The following is a 21,138-nucleotide window of genomic DNA, read 5'->3' on the forward strand; positions in this document are numbered from 1 at the left end:
CAGAAATGTATGTAGGCTGGCAAATGGTTGAAGGAATTATCACTGCAAACTTGTTCTGCTTTTATACTTTTCCCTAGACATCCTTCATGGATTACTGTCAGATAAAATTCTAGTCTACGCAGACTTGTCCTTCAACTCTATCTGAGGATTCTTAAATTAAAAAACAATGTTACTGATCTGGGGAGGTGAATATACAATGAGTATTAATCTGTACATTGCTATTTTAAGAAATACTTCAAAATAACTTGCAAAAAAATACAAAATAAGAAATAATGTGTAGGATAGACAACAACTGGTACTCAGCAGAAAAACAAATAGTTTTCCATATTTTTTTCTGTGCTACTATTATAAACACGTGTTGCTTTATGTTTGTTAATATGAATTTGACTTTTTTACAAAGATAATTTTATTTAAGAATCTGATCAAAAATACTGAAATATATCATCATACCACTTGCTTGACTGTTCCTAAGTCAAAAACTTATTCTTTAATTAATTGATAATTTTGGACATGAAGAATGGGATCACAATTTTGGGAAAGAAGAGCAAAGTTGATGCATGTAAGCAACTGGAGAGCTTTAGAATTGTAATTTCAGATCACAGACCTCTAAATTATGCTTCAATCTTACTTTTGTTGCAGAATTTAATATCAAAATACCTGGCAGGAGAATGCAGTAAGGCAAGAATTTACGCCATCATTTATCAATTCTGTTGAATGTGTAGTTGAAAGCTAATCATCCATGCTCAGATTTCACCTATAAGAAGTAATAAGTAGTAAGTAATAAACTCTATGAAAAGTGAGGATCAAATGCTTCATAGAAATAGATACAAAAATAGAATAGAGAAAAAGTGCATATGCCTCATTGGCATAGCCAATGCAGAGGAATAATATTATTACCAATGTCATTTCAGTATACTGGGCAATACCAATGGCTGATGATTTAAGGGACAAAACTGTGCTGAAAAAAAGTTTCTCTATAGTATATAAAGAAATGAATGCAACCAAGAAATTTATGTTTGCTCTAGTCTTCCTTTGAGAGTCCCTACCATGATTCTGCAGCCAAATGTCTCTTTTGATTACTTGACTATTTTCCAGTAGCTGCATTACAAAGCTCATATCCCAAACAAAGAGACTTTGATTCAAATAAAGTACCCAAAGCTTGTTCTTAAGTTGAGATTTCTCCTCTGATAACATCTTTTCTGATGTCTTGGCAAGCTTTCTGTCACTGGGGTTACAAACCTTAAACTAGGAAAAATCAGAGCTTTACGGCCATCAATTGTAAGTTCTTCTTTGTTGTTTGTGTCTTCACCAAGTTGCTGTTAATATGCTCTCATGTTTGAGAGATTGCAGGGAAACTGATGAATCCCCATTTAGGTTTCTTCTTTAACAGCACCCTAGGTAGAAGTTCTCCTCTTTGATATGAAGTCCTAGAGAATTTACCCTTGACAAGCAAGTTTTGGAAGGCTTCAATCTCTGGAATTAAATGGGCTAATATCCCTGTATTTTGAATTGTTGAAATCATTCCATAATATATATTTCAGAGTCAAAGTCCAAATTAACTAATGTTTCTCTAAACATATTGAAAACAAATTTTCAAAATGCAGAATGTCTACTAGCCTGGGATATTAAAGTTCTTAATCATGAATTAAAATATTAATATTATATAATACATTTGTTTGTTTGCATGCTTGTTTGATTTCATTTTTTGATTGTTTTAGGCTTGTAAGTAAAAATGTCTTGATGTAAAATATTTGAAAATTGTTTTCTTCCGATAGTTAGAAAAATTACTGAAAATCAAAAATTTTATAGGAAATCTAAAACATTTTTCCTGATTAGGATTTAAAACGCGAGATCTTAGGGAAAAAAAACAAACAAACAAACAAACACAAAAACACACCTCCATTTTATGGTTCATGCCAGATAATTAAAACAAAATTAATCAGACAGGTATGCTATGTTTTGTTTTTTACTTATGTACTTCTTTGGTTTTCAACGACTTACAAAATAGTTGGGAGGCCTGTATTATCTATACATACATATGCATACTATATACATTTCAAAGTGAGCATTACTATATTATCAAAATAACATATTTTCCCACATTATCTCAGGTACAATAATAATAATAGTAATAATAATAATGGTATAAAAAGCAGGAGATTGGAGATTGCCTTAGTGGATTACTATTTTGGACTTGATATTTTCAAGCTTTCCCAACAATAAGACAGAGTGAAAGTAAATTATGCTCATTAGTATAGTATAGTTTCCTTTGATGGTAATTAATCTTTGAAATTTACATAAAGAAATGAAGGATTTGTGACTGGAAGAAGAAAAAAAAAAAAAGGACAACACCTGGGAAAATGGCAAACAAGGCAGAAAAATGAGAGGTCTGTAAACAAGTGAGCTGGACCAAACCAATTTGCTTTTGAGACCACTATGTCATGGAGAATGTATCTTCTAATAAGCATGAAAAAACCAATTCTTTATTTGCTAAAAATGGAACATTTACGGAGAACTCCCACGCAAACATACTTGACGAGTTAAATAATATGGAGAACTACTATCCTCTGAGAAGTAATTCAGTAACTATGGTATGTAAATTAAGGGCTTCTGGGGTTGTTGCCTCATAATGAATGTATTCAGCTTCTGTTTGTTTTTCCAGCAGCCAGTACCACAACTTCATTTTAGCTGAAAAAAAGGTCAAAAAGAGGTTAAATTTTTTCTTACATTCTTGAAAAACAACAATAAAAATCTATTGTAAAGTTTTTGAGGAACACATTCGGCCTTGATTAATATAGGCAAAGTACATTAGAACTGCCAATGGCATTTACCCGTGATAGAATTTTTGGCACTGCAGAAACTGATCAATTTGGAAACAAATAAACAAACAAAATAAATGAACAAAAAGTGTAACTTTCCTAACCCATATACTCTGAGTACATACGTGGAACATTTCTTATGAGTAGAGTGAAGGTGGTTTTTTTTTGAATTCTAGAGTAGAAAGGTCAGGTCCTAAGAATATTTAACCACAATACAGCACACTGCAAGAATCTTTCCTTGGATATTACAGGGAATTTTTCTGAAAAGAATCATCTTTGCATGAAAATAGCTTGAAAGACTTAGGTCTATGTAAATAAAGCATTTAGGTGTTAAAATATCTGATTTTTATCTGATAAATTTTGATCAGATAGTTCCTACTAAAATCAACTTGGTATACATAATATATATATACATATACACAGGTATTTTTGTTTTGTTTTGCTTTGTTTTTCCAAAATACTGAAAGTAGTTTTTTCCAAACTAATCTAGAAGGATTCATTTGGCATCAGCTGCTGTTTGGCACCATGCCATAAATGGCTTACATATCTTTCATACTGCAACTTAAAAGCTGTTTTTTTAGACATTTTATCTTTAACATATAACATATATGTAAAGAACAGTTACAGTGTGATTTACACAGGAAAGCCATAAAATATTTATGCTACTAAATGAGTGCAGGAGTGGACACTGAATTACCCGACTAGGGTTTAGGATTCAGACCTGAGTGCCTGAGAGTTTGCATATGGGCAGTTATGAATTATATATGTTGGAATATTATGAACATATGTGAAAAGAACATACGGAAAGAAACACAACCAGGTCACTTTGCTGCTGATGTTCCTTTTTAACCTCAGTGACTTCAAAACTATACATTTCATACCCCAGGAGCATATATTTGTGTATAATGTGATAACCTAGACATTTTTACATATATCTTGTATGATTTTTCATGGATTGTACCATGAAAGTGCTCAGTTGAGGTGTGAAGACTGTTTACAAAAGCCTGCTTTTGAGTAAAGTGCGTCTGTAAAGGTTTAAGCCAAACGCTGTGCCTATAACACCAGGTAATAGTCTCTGACTAATTTTTGTTCATAAACTATGACACAAGCGGGAGGGAAAAGAAGCTTTTTAAAGCTGGATAGTTTAGACTACTAAACCCATGTGGGATTTTATCTGTGAATGCCATGTAGATTAGTACCTACATCTCAGAGGGAGGTGTAGCTCTTGTCATCATCCTGGAGTCTCCCTGGTGGGTAATCATCAGCAAGAAGCCTCATCTGAGATGTCAAACTCTCCTGCTTCACTGCATGGGGGTGTAAGTACTTGACTGGTGGGGTGAATTTGCCTTCTGGGACCAGGAATTCAGATCAGCAGCATTTAATATGATGACATGCAAAATTCTTTTGGCTGAATCCAAAATGTTGGACTCAGGGGGCAGCTGAGCTTTGACATTTAACTACACATACTAATCCCTGTGCTGGGATCTTGTTATCCGCTTCTTTTTCTTTTTCTTTTCAATTCCCATCCCTCTCTCCATTTACCTTTTTTTTTTTTTTTACCTGCCTGATGAGCTGGAAGGTGCCATGAGACCAGCTGGTCTCTGCCTCAGTGCCTTAGCAGGGTTAAATTCTGTTTAAATCTGCCTTTCTAAGCAGCATTAAATCTCCCAGTCCATACTTTTGTCTTTTCCTTTCCTAGTCTCAAGCTCAGGTTTTTCTTTCAGGACAGTAAAAAAAAAGCTGCTGCTTATAAAATGAAGCATAATTTTTTTGATTTATGCTCTTCAAGTAGCTTGAATCTTTTTCATCAATCAACTCAGTGTTGAATAATCACTATGCACGCTCGCTTATTTTGTTGGTTTTATTATCCTTAGCATACTTCCTTAGGAACCTTATCCTTAGCATACATCCTTAGGAACCTTAGCATAGAAATTATTACAAAGTAGAAAGGTTTATTTTGAACACAGTATGGATTCACATGACAGATACTAGTTCATTTAGAAAAGCTCTCCTTTAAAGCTAATTTAGACTTGGTACTACTCTTTGCGTGTGACGATTCCTGCCAAAACTGTGAATATCTAGCATTTCTGGGTAGCAAGTTACATCTGAAAAAAAGATCCAACTGTGGTTATGGTCAGAAAACAAAATATAAAAATAGCAATTTCTATGTATTTGGTCATGTCTGCTTACTTTTCCAACCAAAATAAAACTTTTTCAAACTTATTAATGTAGGCAATCCAGAGCCAATATATCTTTGGTAAAATATACAGTAACTCTTTTCTTTTTAGATATAGTTAGATATTTTTTAGATATAACCATGACACATAACAGAATATTCTCACATAAAACCTACAACTTTGTTTACAATATTTAGCTCTTTAGTTTCTCTATGTGCAAGCTAAGTCCTGACATGGAATTCCTTTTAGAAAGGCTAAGAATGAAACGTGACATTTGCAGACTTTCTTCATACTGAATTTCATTTCAAGGTATAATTTCACTGAGCTGAACTAAAATATTATGTTTCAGTTGTAAAATGTACAGGGCAAGAAGACACAGAAAAAGGATTATTCTACATTTTGCTGTATACGATGCAGGACCAAAGAGCATTTTCAATTCCCAGATCCAGATGCAAACCTTTCCCTTGACTGCTTATGAATGTAGCATCTGAATGTAGTACCTATAGGATCTTTTCATTTCTAATCTCTCTTCATTCTCTGGCCTTCCACTCTGAATACACTAGTTTTCACCAAAGGAAAATATGCAAGGATTATGTAAAAGGTATAGATGACGTCCAGCAGGTTCCCAAAACTGGACAAATAGAGAATCAGGACTATGGCTAAAAGATCTATGCCCATGACTTTAACTCTCAGGCAGTATACAGGACTGTGTATTGATAATAGGAATCCATACAGATAAATATTTTATCCATTAGGGAGCATCCTAGTCTTCATGAGAGACAGCAGAAACCCTCCTTCAGTTCAGGAGAAATTTGACTACAGGCCAAATAGTCCCCCTTAGGAAAGTCAGCGGCAAAAAATCTACTTGATTTTAATGGTGCATGATTCTGTGCTTTATACAAAAAAAGGTCACTCATCATATGCATGGACAAGTCAGATATATTTGGTTAACAGAATATGGATATTTTGGGCTCAGCATGGTGCTATGGTTTTTTTTTTCTTATTGTTTATATTTATGTCCATCTTAAAGCACAAGAAGAAAAACAGAAACTGAGATATCCATATTCCATTATTTGCAGTGGACAAGGATTCCACACAAGGTCAGCGGCACTGGGAATACAACTCCTATATTCACAGGTTGTGCATCTCTAAGGGACTCCAACAAGTAAAGGATTATTCTTTGGAGAAAAACAAGAACAGTCTCTAGGAAAAAAAAAAAAAAAAAACCCTCTAGAAATAATTTTCATTCTTCACATTTCAGAAAGGTTTTTTCTTCCTTTTTTTTTTTTTTTACATAGATATGTTTTTCCCATAACACCAAATGTTCAAAATATTTTCTTCAGACTCTCTCAACTCCTTACTGTCCCCTTTCTTTTTCTTACCAAGACAGCACTTCTCAAATGGGAAATTTTTGTTTTGCCATTGGGCATAAATAGGATGAAAAGAAAGAAGCGTGAATATAAATACATACATACATATGTACATATATAGATATAAAAGCACATATACTTATATATGTATTTTTGGGGAATAAAGAAAAAACTGAATATATTTTTTACTTCAAAAACATCCCCACTGTTAAGAAAAGCTGCTTATCAGCAGTTTGGGTAGTAAAGCTGGGCAAGGGAAACTGGTTTGTAGAAGGAGACCCATTTATGACCCATATGGCAAGGGTCCACATGCAAGGCTCTGATTTATTTGTGGAAATTTGAGAGGAACATTTCCCTGCTGTCTGTGTTGTTACATACTTGTGCTATAGACAGTAGGTGGGTGCATGGGATAAAGAAATGGTTTAAATTAAGGCAAAACTTTTCCTGAAGTGTTTATTTTTGTACACCCACATGTCGGAAGGCCAGCCTCATGACTTTAAACAAACACCAGTGCCATTGCTTCCATGAAGTTAAAATGAAGTGCAATAGAAGAATTACAGTCATTTTGTCTGCGATGGAAGAAAGGACGAGCCTTGCTATGGACTGAGGTTTGTCTCCACAGAACACCAGACAGCTGATACTTGACCTTTAGATTCTCCTGAGTTGCCACAATTTTGGGGAAGTGGCACTTGTCAGATGGCCAAAGAGGGTGATGGAAAGGCCAGGCCGATGGCCAAGGGGAGTCACAGGAGGAAAGGTGAGTTTCCTAACCGGTAAACGGTCTTGCTTTATCCCTGGCCCTGGGGCAGGAGGAGTCCTGCTGGAACAGCCATCGATGAAACTGGCAGATGAAAAGCTTGACACAAGTGTGCTTGACAGCAGTGTCCACTCGCAGCCTGGAAGGCCAACTGTATCATGGGCTGCATTAAATGAAGGGTGGCCAGCAGGGTGAGGAAACTGATTGTCTCCCTCTGCTCTGTCCTTGTGAGGTCTCACTTGGAATACTGTGTCCAGGTCTGGGGGCCCCAGCACTGGAGGGATGCAGAGATGTTGGAGTGTGTCCAAAGGAGGACCACGCAGGTGATCAGAGGGCTGGAAGACTTCTCTGATGAATAAAGGTTGAGGGAGCTCGGCTTGTTCAGTATGGAGAAGACCCGGGGGAGACCTCAGTGCAGCCTTCCAGTACTTAAATGGAGCTTATAATCAGGAAGGAGATAAACTTTCTACCTGGAATGATAGGACAAGGGAGAATGATTTTAAACTAAAAGAAGGGATATTTAGATTAGATATGTGGAGGAAATGTTTTACTCAGAGGGTGCTGAGGCACTAGCACACATGGCCTAGAGAAGCTATGGATGCCCTGTCCACTGAGGTGTTCAAGGCCAGGTTGGATGGAGCCCTGGTCAGCCTGATCTGGAGGGCAGCATCTCTGCCTGTGGCTGGAGGTTTGGAACTGGATGATCTTTAAGATCCCTCTCAACCTAAGCTGTTCTGTGATTCTATGAGCTATGCTGTGTACGAATAGGGTCAAGGGGCAGGTGGAGAAAGAGGGGTCACAAGGGGAGATGTCTAGAGGAAGGGAAAGGTTTGTTCTGGCCGCAGGTGAGAGAGGAAAAAGGCTGCAGGCCAGGATGGAGCAGGGTGAAGATCTAAGGGACTCTGCAGCAGCAGGCACGGGCCCTGGGACAGCGGTGGGGGACCTGGCCCGTCCGGTACTGGCCCTGAGCCCCGGGAGGGCCTGCGGGAGGGAGGCGGTGGGGGGAGGAAGGAGGAAGGAGGGAGGCACGCGGCAGTGGGAGCCCTCTCCTTGGGCCGTCTGCGGGGCGGGAGGGGAGGCAGCTCCCGGGGAGGGGAGGGGGAGAGGAGGCAGAGGATATGTTGTTGAACAGTTTCTTACCGTAAGAGGGAGTTGGGACCCAGATCTTTCCAGTTAATCACACAACAAACTTAGATCATCGCAATAAAAAGCAGCTCGGTTCGCTCTGACTCCTTTAGTGACCGGCTGTGCGCAGGGTCCTTCCGAGGAGCCATCTCCTCCCCGCTAGCCGCCGGGGGGGCCGCCAGCACCATGTGGGCTACCCAACTCCTGCCAGCCTTGCTACTCCATCAGCTGCTGCTGCCTCCCATCACGATCCCTGCGGCAGGTTAGTTCTTCTATCACTTCTCTAGCGACACCCCCCACCCCTCCCCAGCTCACAGCTGCATCGTTCCTCTCTCTCCCTCTCTCTGCCCGGCGCCCCTCAGCAATACCTCCGCTGCACCAGCACCGGGCGCGGCTCGGGGTGAGGTGCTGGGTGCCGGTGCCCATCCCCGGTCGTCTCGGGACAACCTGTGCTCGGCGGGGACAAGCTGGGTGGTGTCGAAGTGTTGCTGCTGCTTCCATCACCTCCCCTCCCGGTGAGGGGCACTCGGGAGTCTCTCAGGACATAGAGATCGGAGAGTGGGAGGAGGACGTTTCATCGCTGCCTATAGTCAGGGTATGAGGAAACATCTGCCTATAATTTCCGAGTACTAGGATAAATGTTAATTTAAATAAATTGACAAGGAATACCCAAAGCATAAGATAGTATGCTGAAAGGGGAAGCCCTTGCTAGAGTTCAGCAGCGCAAACGTGCTATTTCCAGACTGAAGTAGTTGTAATTTCATTAGACGTTCCCGATGAAATCCAGGAGCGGAGGGGGGGGCGAGTGAGGGGGGAAGAAACAAACAATAAGTAATCAAGTGCTGGAAGCTTTTTAGCTGAATTTCTTTCCTGAAGTGTCCCCCTTGGACTGGATATCTGGACAGCTAACTCTGTGTTTCTATTGGCCCTCTGGGGAGATGTTTGAGGAAGAAAGTTTGCAAAGGTTTCTACAAACCTTTCCTTCCTTCCTTCCACCAATATTGTTAGGGTCAGACCTTTGCACAGACAGAAACAAAAGGCAGCCAGAATTCAGGGAAAGGATCTGCCAGGAGTAAGCAGAGCAAAAGCAGGCACATGCAGTGTCTGGGTTCAGGGGCAAGGCTTGAGGGTACCAAGCAACGGGTATGGCAAGCGATGTCAGTGGCTTCCAAGGTATGATTAGATTTTCTAGTTTAAAAATAATTAAACAAATACATATTTTGAAGTAGTGTTTTAAAGTGGAATAGTTTGTGATTTGACTTTGCAAGTCCAATGCCATTTTTTCCCCTATAGTAAGAGTTCTCTTGGGTGCTGAACATCTCACGAGAGCTTCTGTGTTCAGTCTGCTCAATGCTGATTCTGTTTTCATAGGCACTAGAAGCAGGTGAAACAGAGATGCAGCCACTATTCTACTACATTTTTCTGAACTCCTTTTCCACATACATTGCAATTTCCATTCTATAGACATGTGACCTTTCAGAAAATTTGATGACTAGAGCTAGTTAGGATTTTTCTGAGGAAATATTGTGGTGGTTTTTTTACTGGAAAATGCTGACCCATCAAAACTTTTTCTTTTAGGCAGAAAATTTCTTTGGCCTAGCTCCCTCATATCAAATGAAAGAGAAATTTGCATCAAGAAACGTTCACAGTAGCTTGGAGTACCTGTTGGTGAGCAGTTCTCACCTAGGATAGAAACTCATCAACTGATGAGTTTGAAAAATAGCAGAACAGCCTCGTGCAACTTCCTTTGGCCAACCAGACAGAAACTTGTGTATAGCCAATTTCATAAGAAGCTAGGTTGTTCTTAATCCCTTGATGACTAGGACTCTTTCCTTGAAAGAGTCCTTGTTCTGCCTGGTTGTAGTCACGTCTGTATTTTCCCAAGCTCAATCTAATATTCTAATGGAGGAGATTGAGAAATTGATACTATGAGTATCAGTAGACTGATGATTATGGTTGTAACCTAACCAATGGACTCTTCAGTTTAGTGCATGGTTCATCCTGATGTGGAGGGAAATTAGATTTCCTAAACTTAGGAATTTTTCTTTGAGTAGAACTTGTTTTCTGGCCAACTTTCATAGTGACAGTTTTTTGGCAACACTCCCTTCCTTAAATTTCCTCCCCACCTACCTTAATATTAATCAATCCTATTGTTTGTTTTCTGGACAAGAAAGATGACTCTTACCACGCACTGCCATTGTAGTTACCTTAGTTTGTAAAAATAGGTGATCATCAGCAAATGTTCCAGGATTTTACAATGTAAGGAAGGGGAAGGGTTTTGAATTATTTTTACTGAAAAGGTTTTCAAGAAAGGTTAATATATATGCCTATGTATTTATTATTTTTATATATGAAAAAGCTAAGTGATGAAAATAATCAATATATATATATATATAAGAAGTATTTTGCTAATGCATACCCATACTTTTTTTTTTATTAATGTTCTGTCAAAGTTGAGTTTAAATTTGCCTAATAATGAGTCTTATTTATTTTGTGACTGGATCTTTTAGGTTTGGGCTCCAGTGTCTTAAGTTCTGTGTGAAGACAATGTCCAGTGTAACTGAGTTTTCTTACCATTGTATGTGTAGCTATTTTAACGTGTTTAAAAAAAAAAAAAGAGAGAGAGTGAAGAAACTTTCCTGCTAGCAAGCTGTCCATCCCATCAGTTTTGAGTTTCTTTATAATATGTAAAAGAGAAGAAACTGATTGGTAAAAGTGATAAACATACAAGATTCCTATAGACTACTTTCCTAGTCATTTTCAACATCCTGTAAGTTTCTATCACTTGCAGAAAAAAATTAATCTGAAGCTAGTAACTTTATCAGAGTTTTCTTCTTCACTCAGACATTCTTAATATTCATTTTTCCTAGTATTTCTTTAATAATGTTAATCTATTGAAACTGAGGCTGGATATGTAATGAAACCAGATTGGTATATTGCAGAAGAATGAATGCTAAAGATTAATGTAAATTAAAGATATTTTCTGCAGAAGACTGGCATCTGAGTGTTTCTTTACCATTATTTCTCAGCACTTTCTGTAGTTCAGATCATTTGAAAAGTTTCTAATGAAGATGTGGGAGTTGCACTTAGTTCCTATAAATAACTGTTGCTTCAAAAAATCCCATACCAATAATCGATATATGAAAGTTGTGTATTCCTGTGGTCTGCTTAGCTACATACATTTTAAAGTTTAATGTGATTTATACTTCCCCACCCCAGCTGTAGATAGTCATTATTCTATATACTGTCAACAAAGCCAAATGCTACTCTGCCAGTTGGAAGACTGTATTCCTTCTGTTTAATGGAATCCTTTTGGTGCTCAGTGCCAGGGGCTGCTTGTTTTGCTCTCGCATGTAATACGCTCTTACCCTGCTTAACAGATTTTCTGTTTCTATTAATGCCATTTTCATAAGCAACCTAGCAGGCGAACTTAGAGTTGAAAGACATGAGATTAAAATGTTGCATAAAACTCTGGAAAATCGTGCACTGAAGTCAAGAGAAAGGAAAGCCTCTTATTGGAGGAGTTCATCTGTCATTATTGTAATACTTCAACTGAGGCCAGGGTTGGAAGGGAAATTCACAGACTCCCTCAGAGAGCATAATATCTCCCTTTTGGATCTTTACACTGAACATTAGTTTGCCACTTAAGCATTTCAAACTTTTCTAAGGAGATTTGAAGGCAGGAAAACTGGGCCTCTTGGTAAAAGGAGTAAAAGCTGAGAGATGGGTAAAAGCTTTATGTGGGGAGAAGACAGTTGCCCTGAACTTTTTGCAATTGCATGTAGTGAATGAGTACTGGAATTTCACTTTCTCCCATTAGTCTTGAGGTGGGGGGTAGAAGGGTAGAGGCTACAAGGAGCATGGAGATGAGAAAGAATTGATTTCCACACTTGCTTGGAAAGCTGGAATAGTAGAATTGGCATCCTCCAGATGTGAGCAAAGTTTGTACACTGCAGTAAGAAATTAGGGTAGCTACAAAGCATCGTGAAGGGGTGAGGATATCCTTAATTTTCCCTCATCTCTTTTCCATGTTTTTTTTTTTTTTTTTTTTGGCAGTCGCATTAGAGGATAGTAGAACTATTCCTGTATGTGATTAGTACCCACACGTAAAGCAGTGTTGCAGTGAAGCAGAGCTAGGAACATGCTCCATATTAGTCAGATGTTCTGGCAAAATCTAGCTACAGGAGATGGAGCTAAATGAACTGTGGGCCTCCACCCATGTGCTGCCTGATGTGCCTGGCCATGCCTGGCAGTCCTCAGTGCTGCTGGCACAGCGTGAGACTAGCTGCTCCATCCATCTCCCATCAGCTCCAGCTCTTCCTATGACTCCTTACTTTGGCCAGCAGCACGTTTTTTATGTATACAACATGTAGCAAGGCTCTTGTCACTCCTCATACAGGTCCATCTTTGTTTTGACTAAATCACTGTCCTGTCTGCTTGTGCTTTTCTTTTTACTCTCCCCTCCAAACCCGGGCACGTTAAGTTGTTGCTGAGACCCCACTGCAAATGGAGCACACAATGCGCAGGGTGCCTTGGAAAAAAGCATCACATATTTGTAAAGATTGTGGAATGCCATGCGAAATAGAAGGGATTTAATTCTTGTGCAGATGCATAAGAAGAAAAATCTTACAAGGGAAAAAGTTCTCTGTAATTTAGCCAGAGGTTAGATACAGCAAGTCACAGTACAAACTGCAGACCGTTTGTTTCTGCCAATGGGTCTCAGCATCCTGCTGTGCAGATAACCTTTTCCTGGAAAAGAAAGAGCTGTCCTTTTGCATCTACCATCCAATTATAGAACATGCTATCAGTTCTTAGCATTATCCTTTGTTTCTTGAGTTTTCATGCTGACTATAGGAGAGTTACAAAGGATGGACTTATTGAAAACTTGAAGTTGGGTTCCAAACAAAATGACAATCTTTGCAGCTGCTAATGAGGGATATGTGTGCATGGGTGTGTATGTGCATGTGGGCGTGTGACTGAGTGGTAATATGCAACATAAAGCCAAAAAGAAATATATTCTTTGCATTTCCTGAATCTGTTCAACAACTAGACTGAAAGCCAATATAAAAATAAGGAAAAAATTATCTCTATATTGTATATTGCAAACTGCTTTCTAAAAATTGCAGATTTTTTTTTTTCTGTGATGGCTTTTTTGCCAAGAAAATAAATTTCAGAAGTTAAGAATAATCACATGATTCTCCAGATACCTTTCTGAGAAACTATTTAATTGCAACAAGCAAGAGATGACTCTTTGGACAGCTGGTTTTATTTTGGTGACATTCCATCTGTATAGCTGACTGCAGTTCTTATGTGTATGGTTGATAAACTTTTTCATGCCAAATTATTGTTTTACATAAATAACCACATTAAACTTAATCTAGCTTCTAAATCTATTCAAAATAAAAAGTTATTTTTTGGGCACATTTCAGAATTGTTTCAGTTTTTCATTATGTCTTTCTTTCCTTCTTTCTTCTTTCATTCTTTCTTTTTCCTTCTTTCCTTCTTTCTTTTTCCTTCTTTATAGCCAACCTTCCTTCCTTCCATGCTTCCTTCCTTCCTTCCTTCCTTCCTTCCTTCCTTCCTTCCTTCCTTCCTTCCTTCCTTCCTCCCTTCCTCCCTTCCTCCCTTCCTCCCTCCCTTCCTCCCTTCCTCCCTCCCTTCCTCCCTTCCTCCCTCCCTTCCTCTCTCTCTCTTGCATGCTTGCTTCTTCTCTTCTTTGCTTGCTTCCTTTCTGTCTCTCTTTCTATCTCTTTTTTTCTTTCCTTCCAAATGAGAAGTCATTTGGAAAAGATGTTCACTTTTTGCATTCTAGCCAGGAAATTGGACATTTCTGATACTGAAACATGCATAAGGAGAAGTCAAAATAAATGAAAGCAAGTTGAAACTAAGTTAAAAGTAAGTTAAAATTATGAGTATTAATTCACGTTATCTAATTGACTCTTCTAGACTTGATTTAATAGAGAAAACTGTCTTGCGTGAATTTGTTTATAAAACTGTTTCCTAACTATTCTCATAGATAGCAATTATTTCTTGACCCAGTGATTTTGATATCAACGTGCACCAATTTTTTTTTTCACTGTTTACAGTGACCATACTTCTATACAGTAAATCACTGTTAGTGTATCATATCTGAAACCATCTTGTGACACTTACTTTCAAGTTCATTTTCTCTTAATGAAATCAGTGTATTTATGGTATTGTACTGGGGCCTGTATCAATGCACAATTTACCCTTGATGCTTTATATCCTTTGAAAAGCAGTATCCTGAAGATACACTGTTGAATTTAATTCAAAATATTTCACAAACCATATTTTATAGACAAGTTAAAGACCTCACCATATTTACATATTGTTATCCAGTCCAGCTTTGCTGAGAACTCTTGTTTTATTGCAATCTCTACTCAATGATTTTTGCTTCTACACAAGGTTTGCCATGTGCACTTCTATGCATATAATTAAGCTTTATTTTTTATTTTTATGTTATATTTTCACTATTTACACTGAGATAAAATTTAGCTTTGATATCTTTCAAAAAAAACCATTCTGTGATATTGAGATACTTGATCATTTTGCATATTTGACTTAGTATAGTTTACCAAGTTCTAAAATTTGCTTGTTTCTTTTTTCCCCCCTTTGAGATACATAGTTATGAATATATATTCTTGAGCATAACCTTGTTGTCTTTTTAAGTATAGCATTTTTTGTTAAAAATACTGGAGACATTTACTGTGTTGAACTGTTCTTCCTTTTATGTCAGATGAAGTTAAGTTTTTTATGCCTTTTTCCTGAAGGTCTTTCGTATGATGGTAAATTTCTGATTTCCCCCCTTCCCCAAGTTCCAACATCTTCCCTCCACAAACTTCACATAAAATTCAATTCTCATATTTCTTTTTTTTTTTTTTCCTAGCTTGATGGAAAAAAAATAATAATATAAATCTGTTTACTTTTGCTTACAACAATGATTGTTCTTTAAAAAAATGGCTAATTTGACTTGATTATCTGTTATTAAAAATAATTGAATATCTTAATTATCCCATATTTTAACTACTCAAGGTCATTTCATTATAAATATGATACAGAAATAATGAACATCAGTCTGAAATTCCTGCTGATACTACAGAAAGGGAATTTATCTCTTCTCTATTTCTGAAATAACACTTTGTAAAAACATTTCACTCAAATATGTTTTAAATCTTAAATCTCTCTGAGTGTTATGGACAGTATGTGGACAAATATACCCTCTTTTCAATTTTTCTCCCATCTTATTTTGCATTTTGCTGTACTATTTGGAAGAATTGCAATTGATTCTTGAAATTTAGACATTAAGGTGTCTTCCTATTCTTGATTTTATTTTTCCTCAAAGATTTAGTTTATTTCTGACATCCAACAAACATCCAACATGAATAATGACTAGTGGCACTGCTATGGGGCTATTATTATCTTCATAACTAAAAATCGTAAACATCTTTTTTTCATCTACCAAATGAAGATCTTCATCCAACTCACTTACATCAGTAGCTATCATAATAGAAGAAACATCTTTCATTACCGTAGCCAGTTTCAAGTTTAACACAACCAAACAAATAACCACTTGGGAAATTGCTGAAGTTCTGAAAGATATAATCCAGCTCTACAAGTGTAAACAAGAAAAATAAGGAAATAAAGCTCCTTACAAAAACAAGATTTCATTAAGGATCTTGATTCAAACATAAACCTTGAATTTAAATTTATCTTCTCATTTGGAAAATTCAGTCTTGAGGCATTATGTGTTTGTTCTGGTTTGTGAAGTGGGATGCAAAGGTAGAAAGAAAAGAATGAGACTTCTCACATTATTACAAGTCTCCATTATGTGGTTCTTTAATAAAGCACTTACTATTGCACAGATTAGAGTGAGACTTGGAAACCCTGAAAACTGACATGTTGAATGCATCACCAGACTTGATTAATAAAAGCTTTGTGTAGTCTATGACACGTCCATAAAAATGAAGATTTTTCAAAGGAGACAGCAGAACGTTCCAGTGCTCTGTAAAACTATAACTCCTAAGCCTAAATATACAAGTATATTTTAAAAAGTTGGTCTGGTGGAGGAAGGAGAAATTGATTACCAATGCAGTAGATGATATCAGATAATTTAACAGTATTTTCTTTCCTTTAGACAATACAAGTAGTATTTTGATCTCATTATAATGTGCAAAACTAGTCTTTAGGCCTTTTGATGTCCTATATGCTCTTGATTGTCACAACATTGGTAAAACGTGGGTGATAGTAGTTTTTTACAATGAAACAACAAGTGAGAAAACAAACCCTTTTTGTGGTCAGACTAAAATCTGAGAGTCTGATACTTGACTTGCTAAAGTATTTGAGCTCTAAGTAGCCTGAAACTAAATTCAAATAAAATTTCCTGACACTCTTACAGCTTAATATCAAACTTAATACTTTCTACTAGGTGTAACATTTTCAATTGAGGTGTAAAACTTATTCACATAGTTTCAGGATTGAGTGGCATGGTGATATTTTGAGCACAAATCTCTTTTTGGTATGGGAAACAGTCAAAAGAGAAAGAATATGATTCTGCTGCAATTTTCCCACTAGTCCAGTCGTTGTGGTTAACTAGACCAATGCATAATGGTTAAATAGGTTGTAGAATACAGGTGTGACAACCACCTAGTGGGTCTTCTAAGCAATGCTGCAAAATGATAATTTTCTTTATCTCTGTTTACTTATTTGGTGTAGACTGAAACTATTCCAAGAGAAGGCATTTTTTGAAATATTTTCCTCCAGATGTAATATAGTTTGAGTAAACTCACTTAATATTTAAGATCTCAGAAGACTATATAGAAACTTCATATAGAAAAGGTAGTAAGAGAACATAAGTTTTTTTTCTTATAGCTTACAGCAACATGTCTTTCACTGTGAGAAATATTTATTTTAAAGTGGATACTTTACACAGTTTTGGATAGTGTAAGTGCTCCAGTGGGAAAACTGTGGAGATCCTAAATGAGATGACAACATATTCACCCACTGCAGCATCCTACTGGAGTCACTATGGTAGTTTCCATTTCCCTGTGCACAGGCTGAGCTATTTTTTCTGTCTGACCATGGTTTCTATCATTTCAAGAGGAAGAAAGAGGCACCGCCCCCACTTTTTTCAGTAATACTTTGAGTCAGCCAAATAAATATCTTCTGTAAAGGGTTGTTTCTGTTAAGGGGGAAAAAAAAAGTTTATATTTGAGTACATTATCTGTTATTATTTTTGAATTTAAGTGGAATGTCAGACTTCTTTACTAGTATACATACAAATACAAGAAGCATCAGAAGGCGTGGCCCACAAAGTAATGATTAATCAAAGTTCAAGAAACTCAAATAAATGTCCATCACAAATTAGGAGAACTACACAGAGAATACTACACAGTAGCCTTTAATGTAAAACATTTATGGGACATTATTCTATTTGAGATCTTAAGAATTAAAGCACCTGGTTTGAACCAATAAAAACTATTTTTTGTTTTTTTTGTTGTTGCTGTTAGAGTTGCAAAATTAATGCTTTGCATTATTCAGATGGTTCTAACAGTCACACCATGTATTTGGCACTTCGCCTTTTGGATTATAGGCAAAGTCATAGAATGTTGTTTGAAAGCTCGAGTAAATCAGGCTGTTATGAATTGCTAAATGCAAGATCAAGCCCATAATCCTCTTTGGACAACTGCTCAGGGGAAAAAAAAAAAAAAAAAAAAAGGAAGAAAGGAAGAAAGAAAAAAAATGCTTTACTGTGAACTGGGTTTTTCAAGCAGAACATTTCTTGATTTTTTCTTGGATGATGTTATTTTTGCATGCTAGCTGGTGAGTTTGAGAAGCTGTTATCATAGGGAATAAAGATAATGACACTTATCATTAGATGGGAAATGTTAGCATCAGGAACTAAAAGAAAATACTTTGATATTTCTGTACGGATTCTTACCTCCACTTGACATGAAAATCTTGGCTGAGACAATATAAGAACATCTTGTAAGAAAATAGATTGAGACATTTACCACAAAAGCTTAATGGTAGATTTGTTTTTCTGCTGTTGTCTTAAAGAACAGATGCAATTCTTATTACAGCACTTTGGCTCTTTCATAGGTACATAAAAAAAAAAAAAAAATAGAAGCAAGCAGCTTCAGTGCAGACAAAATAGTTTCCAGTAATGATGCTAATACTTAAAGACAGAGTCCTATCATAACATTTCTCTAAGCATTATGAGTCATTTGGGGTATATGTGTGCTGTGCAAATTCAAGGCTGAAAATGCTTATGACAATTGATATGGATCCCAGACACAGTACCAAAATTGTTAACATTTGAACTTTTCAACAAAAACTTTTTCCTATAAAAATAATAGGCACTGGAACAGGTTGCTCAGAGAAGTTGTGGATGTCCCATCTCTGCAGGTCAGGGTTGGATGAGGCCCTGGGCAGTCTGATCTAATAGGAGGCAACCCAGACCATGGCAAGGGCTTGGAACTGGATGATCTTTAAAGTCCCTTCTGGCTCAAGAAGTTATATGATTCTATTATTTGGAGGAAAATTAATAATTTGTTTTCTGAAAATAGTTGTGCTTAGAATTAAAATTATGAGCTATTAGGTGCAGGGGAATAGCATTGCTCACCTTCAGTGGTTCCAAAAGAAGAGTAGAATGGATGAAGGGTTTTTTTATAGATACATTGCAGCAGTGATATTATTTTACTTTGATCTTCTCTTTCTCTCTCACTTTCTCTCTTAATAACTGAACCTTGATTAAATCTACTTTAAATATCTGTTCTATTTTTAGGTGTCTTAGGGCTAACTCACCACTGAGAGGTACGATTTAACTGAATCCTGTAAAAATGTGATCCCTTAGCAATTAGAATGGAAGTTCTGTGAAAGAAGCACGCTTCTTCTGCTTTACAGTCTGTGCAGCTGTCAGTAACTTAGAATCATGGGGACCTCAGCTATTGGAGCTTTACAGTTTATGGAGTTATTCTGAAATTCTGTGCAGAGTGTACCAAATGAAAATTTACTATATGTGCACTTTTCTCCTGCATGAGAAATTACCTATTCAGGATAGCAGAGTGCTATGGTGAGGATTCACACATTGGCAAAACTCTGGCAAAATTTAATACATTAGTCCAGACAATTTGTTTGCTGTCACTGTGGCTGATCCTTTGGAGAAAATAATAGAAGGACAGATGTGAAAATAGTTACATGGAAAGGTGTTAGGAAAAATAAAAATACTATTACCTAGGTCATAAATTAAGCAATTTATTCACTCTTTTTTTTTTTTTTTTCCCTGCATTAACCATCTAATTGAAAAGGATCGTCTTGGATCTTTGGGTGAAAAAGGAGAAATAGATCAAAAGGGCAATTTATCGTTCTTGTGTTACTCATATACCGTAGAATAATGAGAAACTTTCTCCAAAGGTACTCATCTGCCTTCACTGATGATGAAGCGGCCTGTAGAGGCAGACTGCTTTCTATGAGAAAAACAAACAAACATATACATACATAGAAAATGTATATATTTTTTATAAAATTTTTAGGAAATATGTGGTTATTTTCTTGTAAAGTACAAAGACTTTTCCTCTTGCACTTTAGCCAAACTTCTCTAGACAATCTTCTCTACTCCATTTCAAACACCTTTCCTTGGGTCTTTCAACAGAGATATAGAAATGGACCTTTCTGTAGAAATCTTTCCAAAGTGTGGACTGTTTACACGCTCTGGCTTCTGTCTCCCCTCCTTTTCTTTTCTGTAGGCTAACAATTCTCTTTCATTGACTTCTAAACCTAACACAATACTCACAGTGAATCTTCACTGGAACAACAAATGGCACAAGTGACTATTTTGTGTTACTTCTAGGCTCAAAATCTGTTATTAACTTATGATTGAAGTTTGCTGTTTTAAAACATTTTATCAGGTTCAGATTGTGATTCTCTGCTATACTTATATCCTTCTTATTCTGATTTTAATTCCACTCTATCCATCAAAGGAAGACCTTTGTTTAACTTTGTCACTTCAATTTTTCATGGAAATATCTACATGATAGAGTTTTCAAGATGTGAAACAGGCATATCGTAGGGGTTCTGAAAAAAATATTCAGATGAAAAACTTTCCTTTTTGACTATAATTCAATACTTAATTTGAAATGAGTTTTTCCTACCATACCCGCTTTTAAGAATGGAGATCACCTAAAATAATTATCCTCACCTATCTACTTGTACCTTAGTTTTGTGATTTTCATTATGCTTTAGGTGCCAGTACAGTTATAATTCATTAATAAATGTCATTTATTTCTAATGCCGTCTTTAATCTTGGGACTCTTCTTTACAGTGTTTTTTTTTTTTTTAAATTATTTTCTTTGCTTCTTTCTTAGAAGGTAAAGGAAAAAGGAGAAATCCTCTTCATGACTATAAAAAAACAGGCGAGTTGATGCTCATCAAAGTAAACAAAACACTGGAAGTTAAAACCAAGCTGCTAAATACCACTGAGCAGTGTGCCAAGAGATGCAGCAGGAACAAAGGCCTTTCATTCACTTGCAAGTAAGTAATGTATCTCTATTGCTATTACATTTTTCCTAACAGATTCTTACATAATAGTCTTTGGCTGAGCATCTTACTGTAATTTTCACCAGCTGTGGCTTGTACTGAGGACAACTTAAAGGTTGCACTTTAAAAAAAAAAAAATGCTGGTGTTGTTCTACCTGCCCAGAGAGTATCCGTCCTTTCTGAGGATTTATCTAAATGAGTTCTTCTGTCTTAGCTTGTTCAATCTGTAATCCTTTCTATAATACTGCTGAAAAAATGTACTCATGTTAAGTTGTGGATGACTTGTGCTGCACTGTAGCATTGAGTGAACATTTCTGGGATTTTTATATCTCGTA

The 21,138-nt window shown here is 36.7% G+C and overlaps 1 protein-coding gene and 1 long non-coding RNA gene across 8 annotated transcripts in view; one reads left to right on the forward strand and one right to left on the reverse strand.

Moving 5' to 3' along the window:
- LOC107057089 overlaps window positions 1-8,765 on the reverse strand; it is a 12,206-nt gene extending 3,441 nt beyond the window's left edge. The window contains exons 1-3 of one of the 2 annotated variants that reach the window (XR_001471309.4): window positions 8,617-8,765; window positions 2,533-7,593; window positions 658-754 (exon numbers count right to left, since the gene is read on the reverse strand). This is a non-coding gene — a long non-coding RNA (uncharacterized LOC107057089). Of the gene's footprint in view, window positions 1-657; window positions 755-2,532; window positions 7,594-8,263 lie in introns of both variants that reach the window. The other variant, XR_005847324.2, reaches the window with a different exon arrangement.
- HGF (hepatocyte growth factor) overlaps window positions 8,303-21,138 on the forward strand; it is a 62,758-nt gene continuing 49,922 nt past the window's right edge. For 4 of the 6 annotated variants that reach the window (XR_001470741.4, NM_001030370.5, XM_015300900.4 and 1 more), the window contains exons 1-2: window positions 8,303-8,510; window positions 20,632-20,797. Coding sequence is in view for 5 of the 6 variants with exons in the window: in NM_001030370.5 (NP_001025541.3) it covers window positions 8,435-8,510; window positions 20,632-20,797 (242 nt within the window). In the remaining variant the exon portion in view is untranslated. Of the gene's footprint in view, window positions 8,511-8,610; window positions 8,844-9,256; window positions 9,422-14,060; window positions 14,144-20,631; window positions 20,798-21,138 lie in introns of all 6 variants that reach the window. The other 2 variants (XM_046911517.1, XM_015300944.4) reach the window with 2 other exon arrangements.

Source organism: Gallus gallus, chromosome 1 (assembly GCF_016699485.2).
Source record: "Gallus gallus isolate bGalGal1 chromosome 1, bGalGal1.mat.broiler.GRCg7b, whole genome shotgun sequence".
NCBI lineage: Eukaryota > Metazoa > Chordata > Aves > Galliformes > Phasianidae > Gallus > Gallus gallus.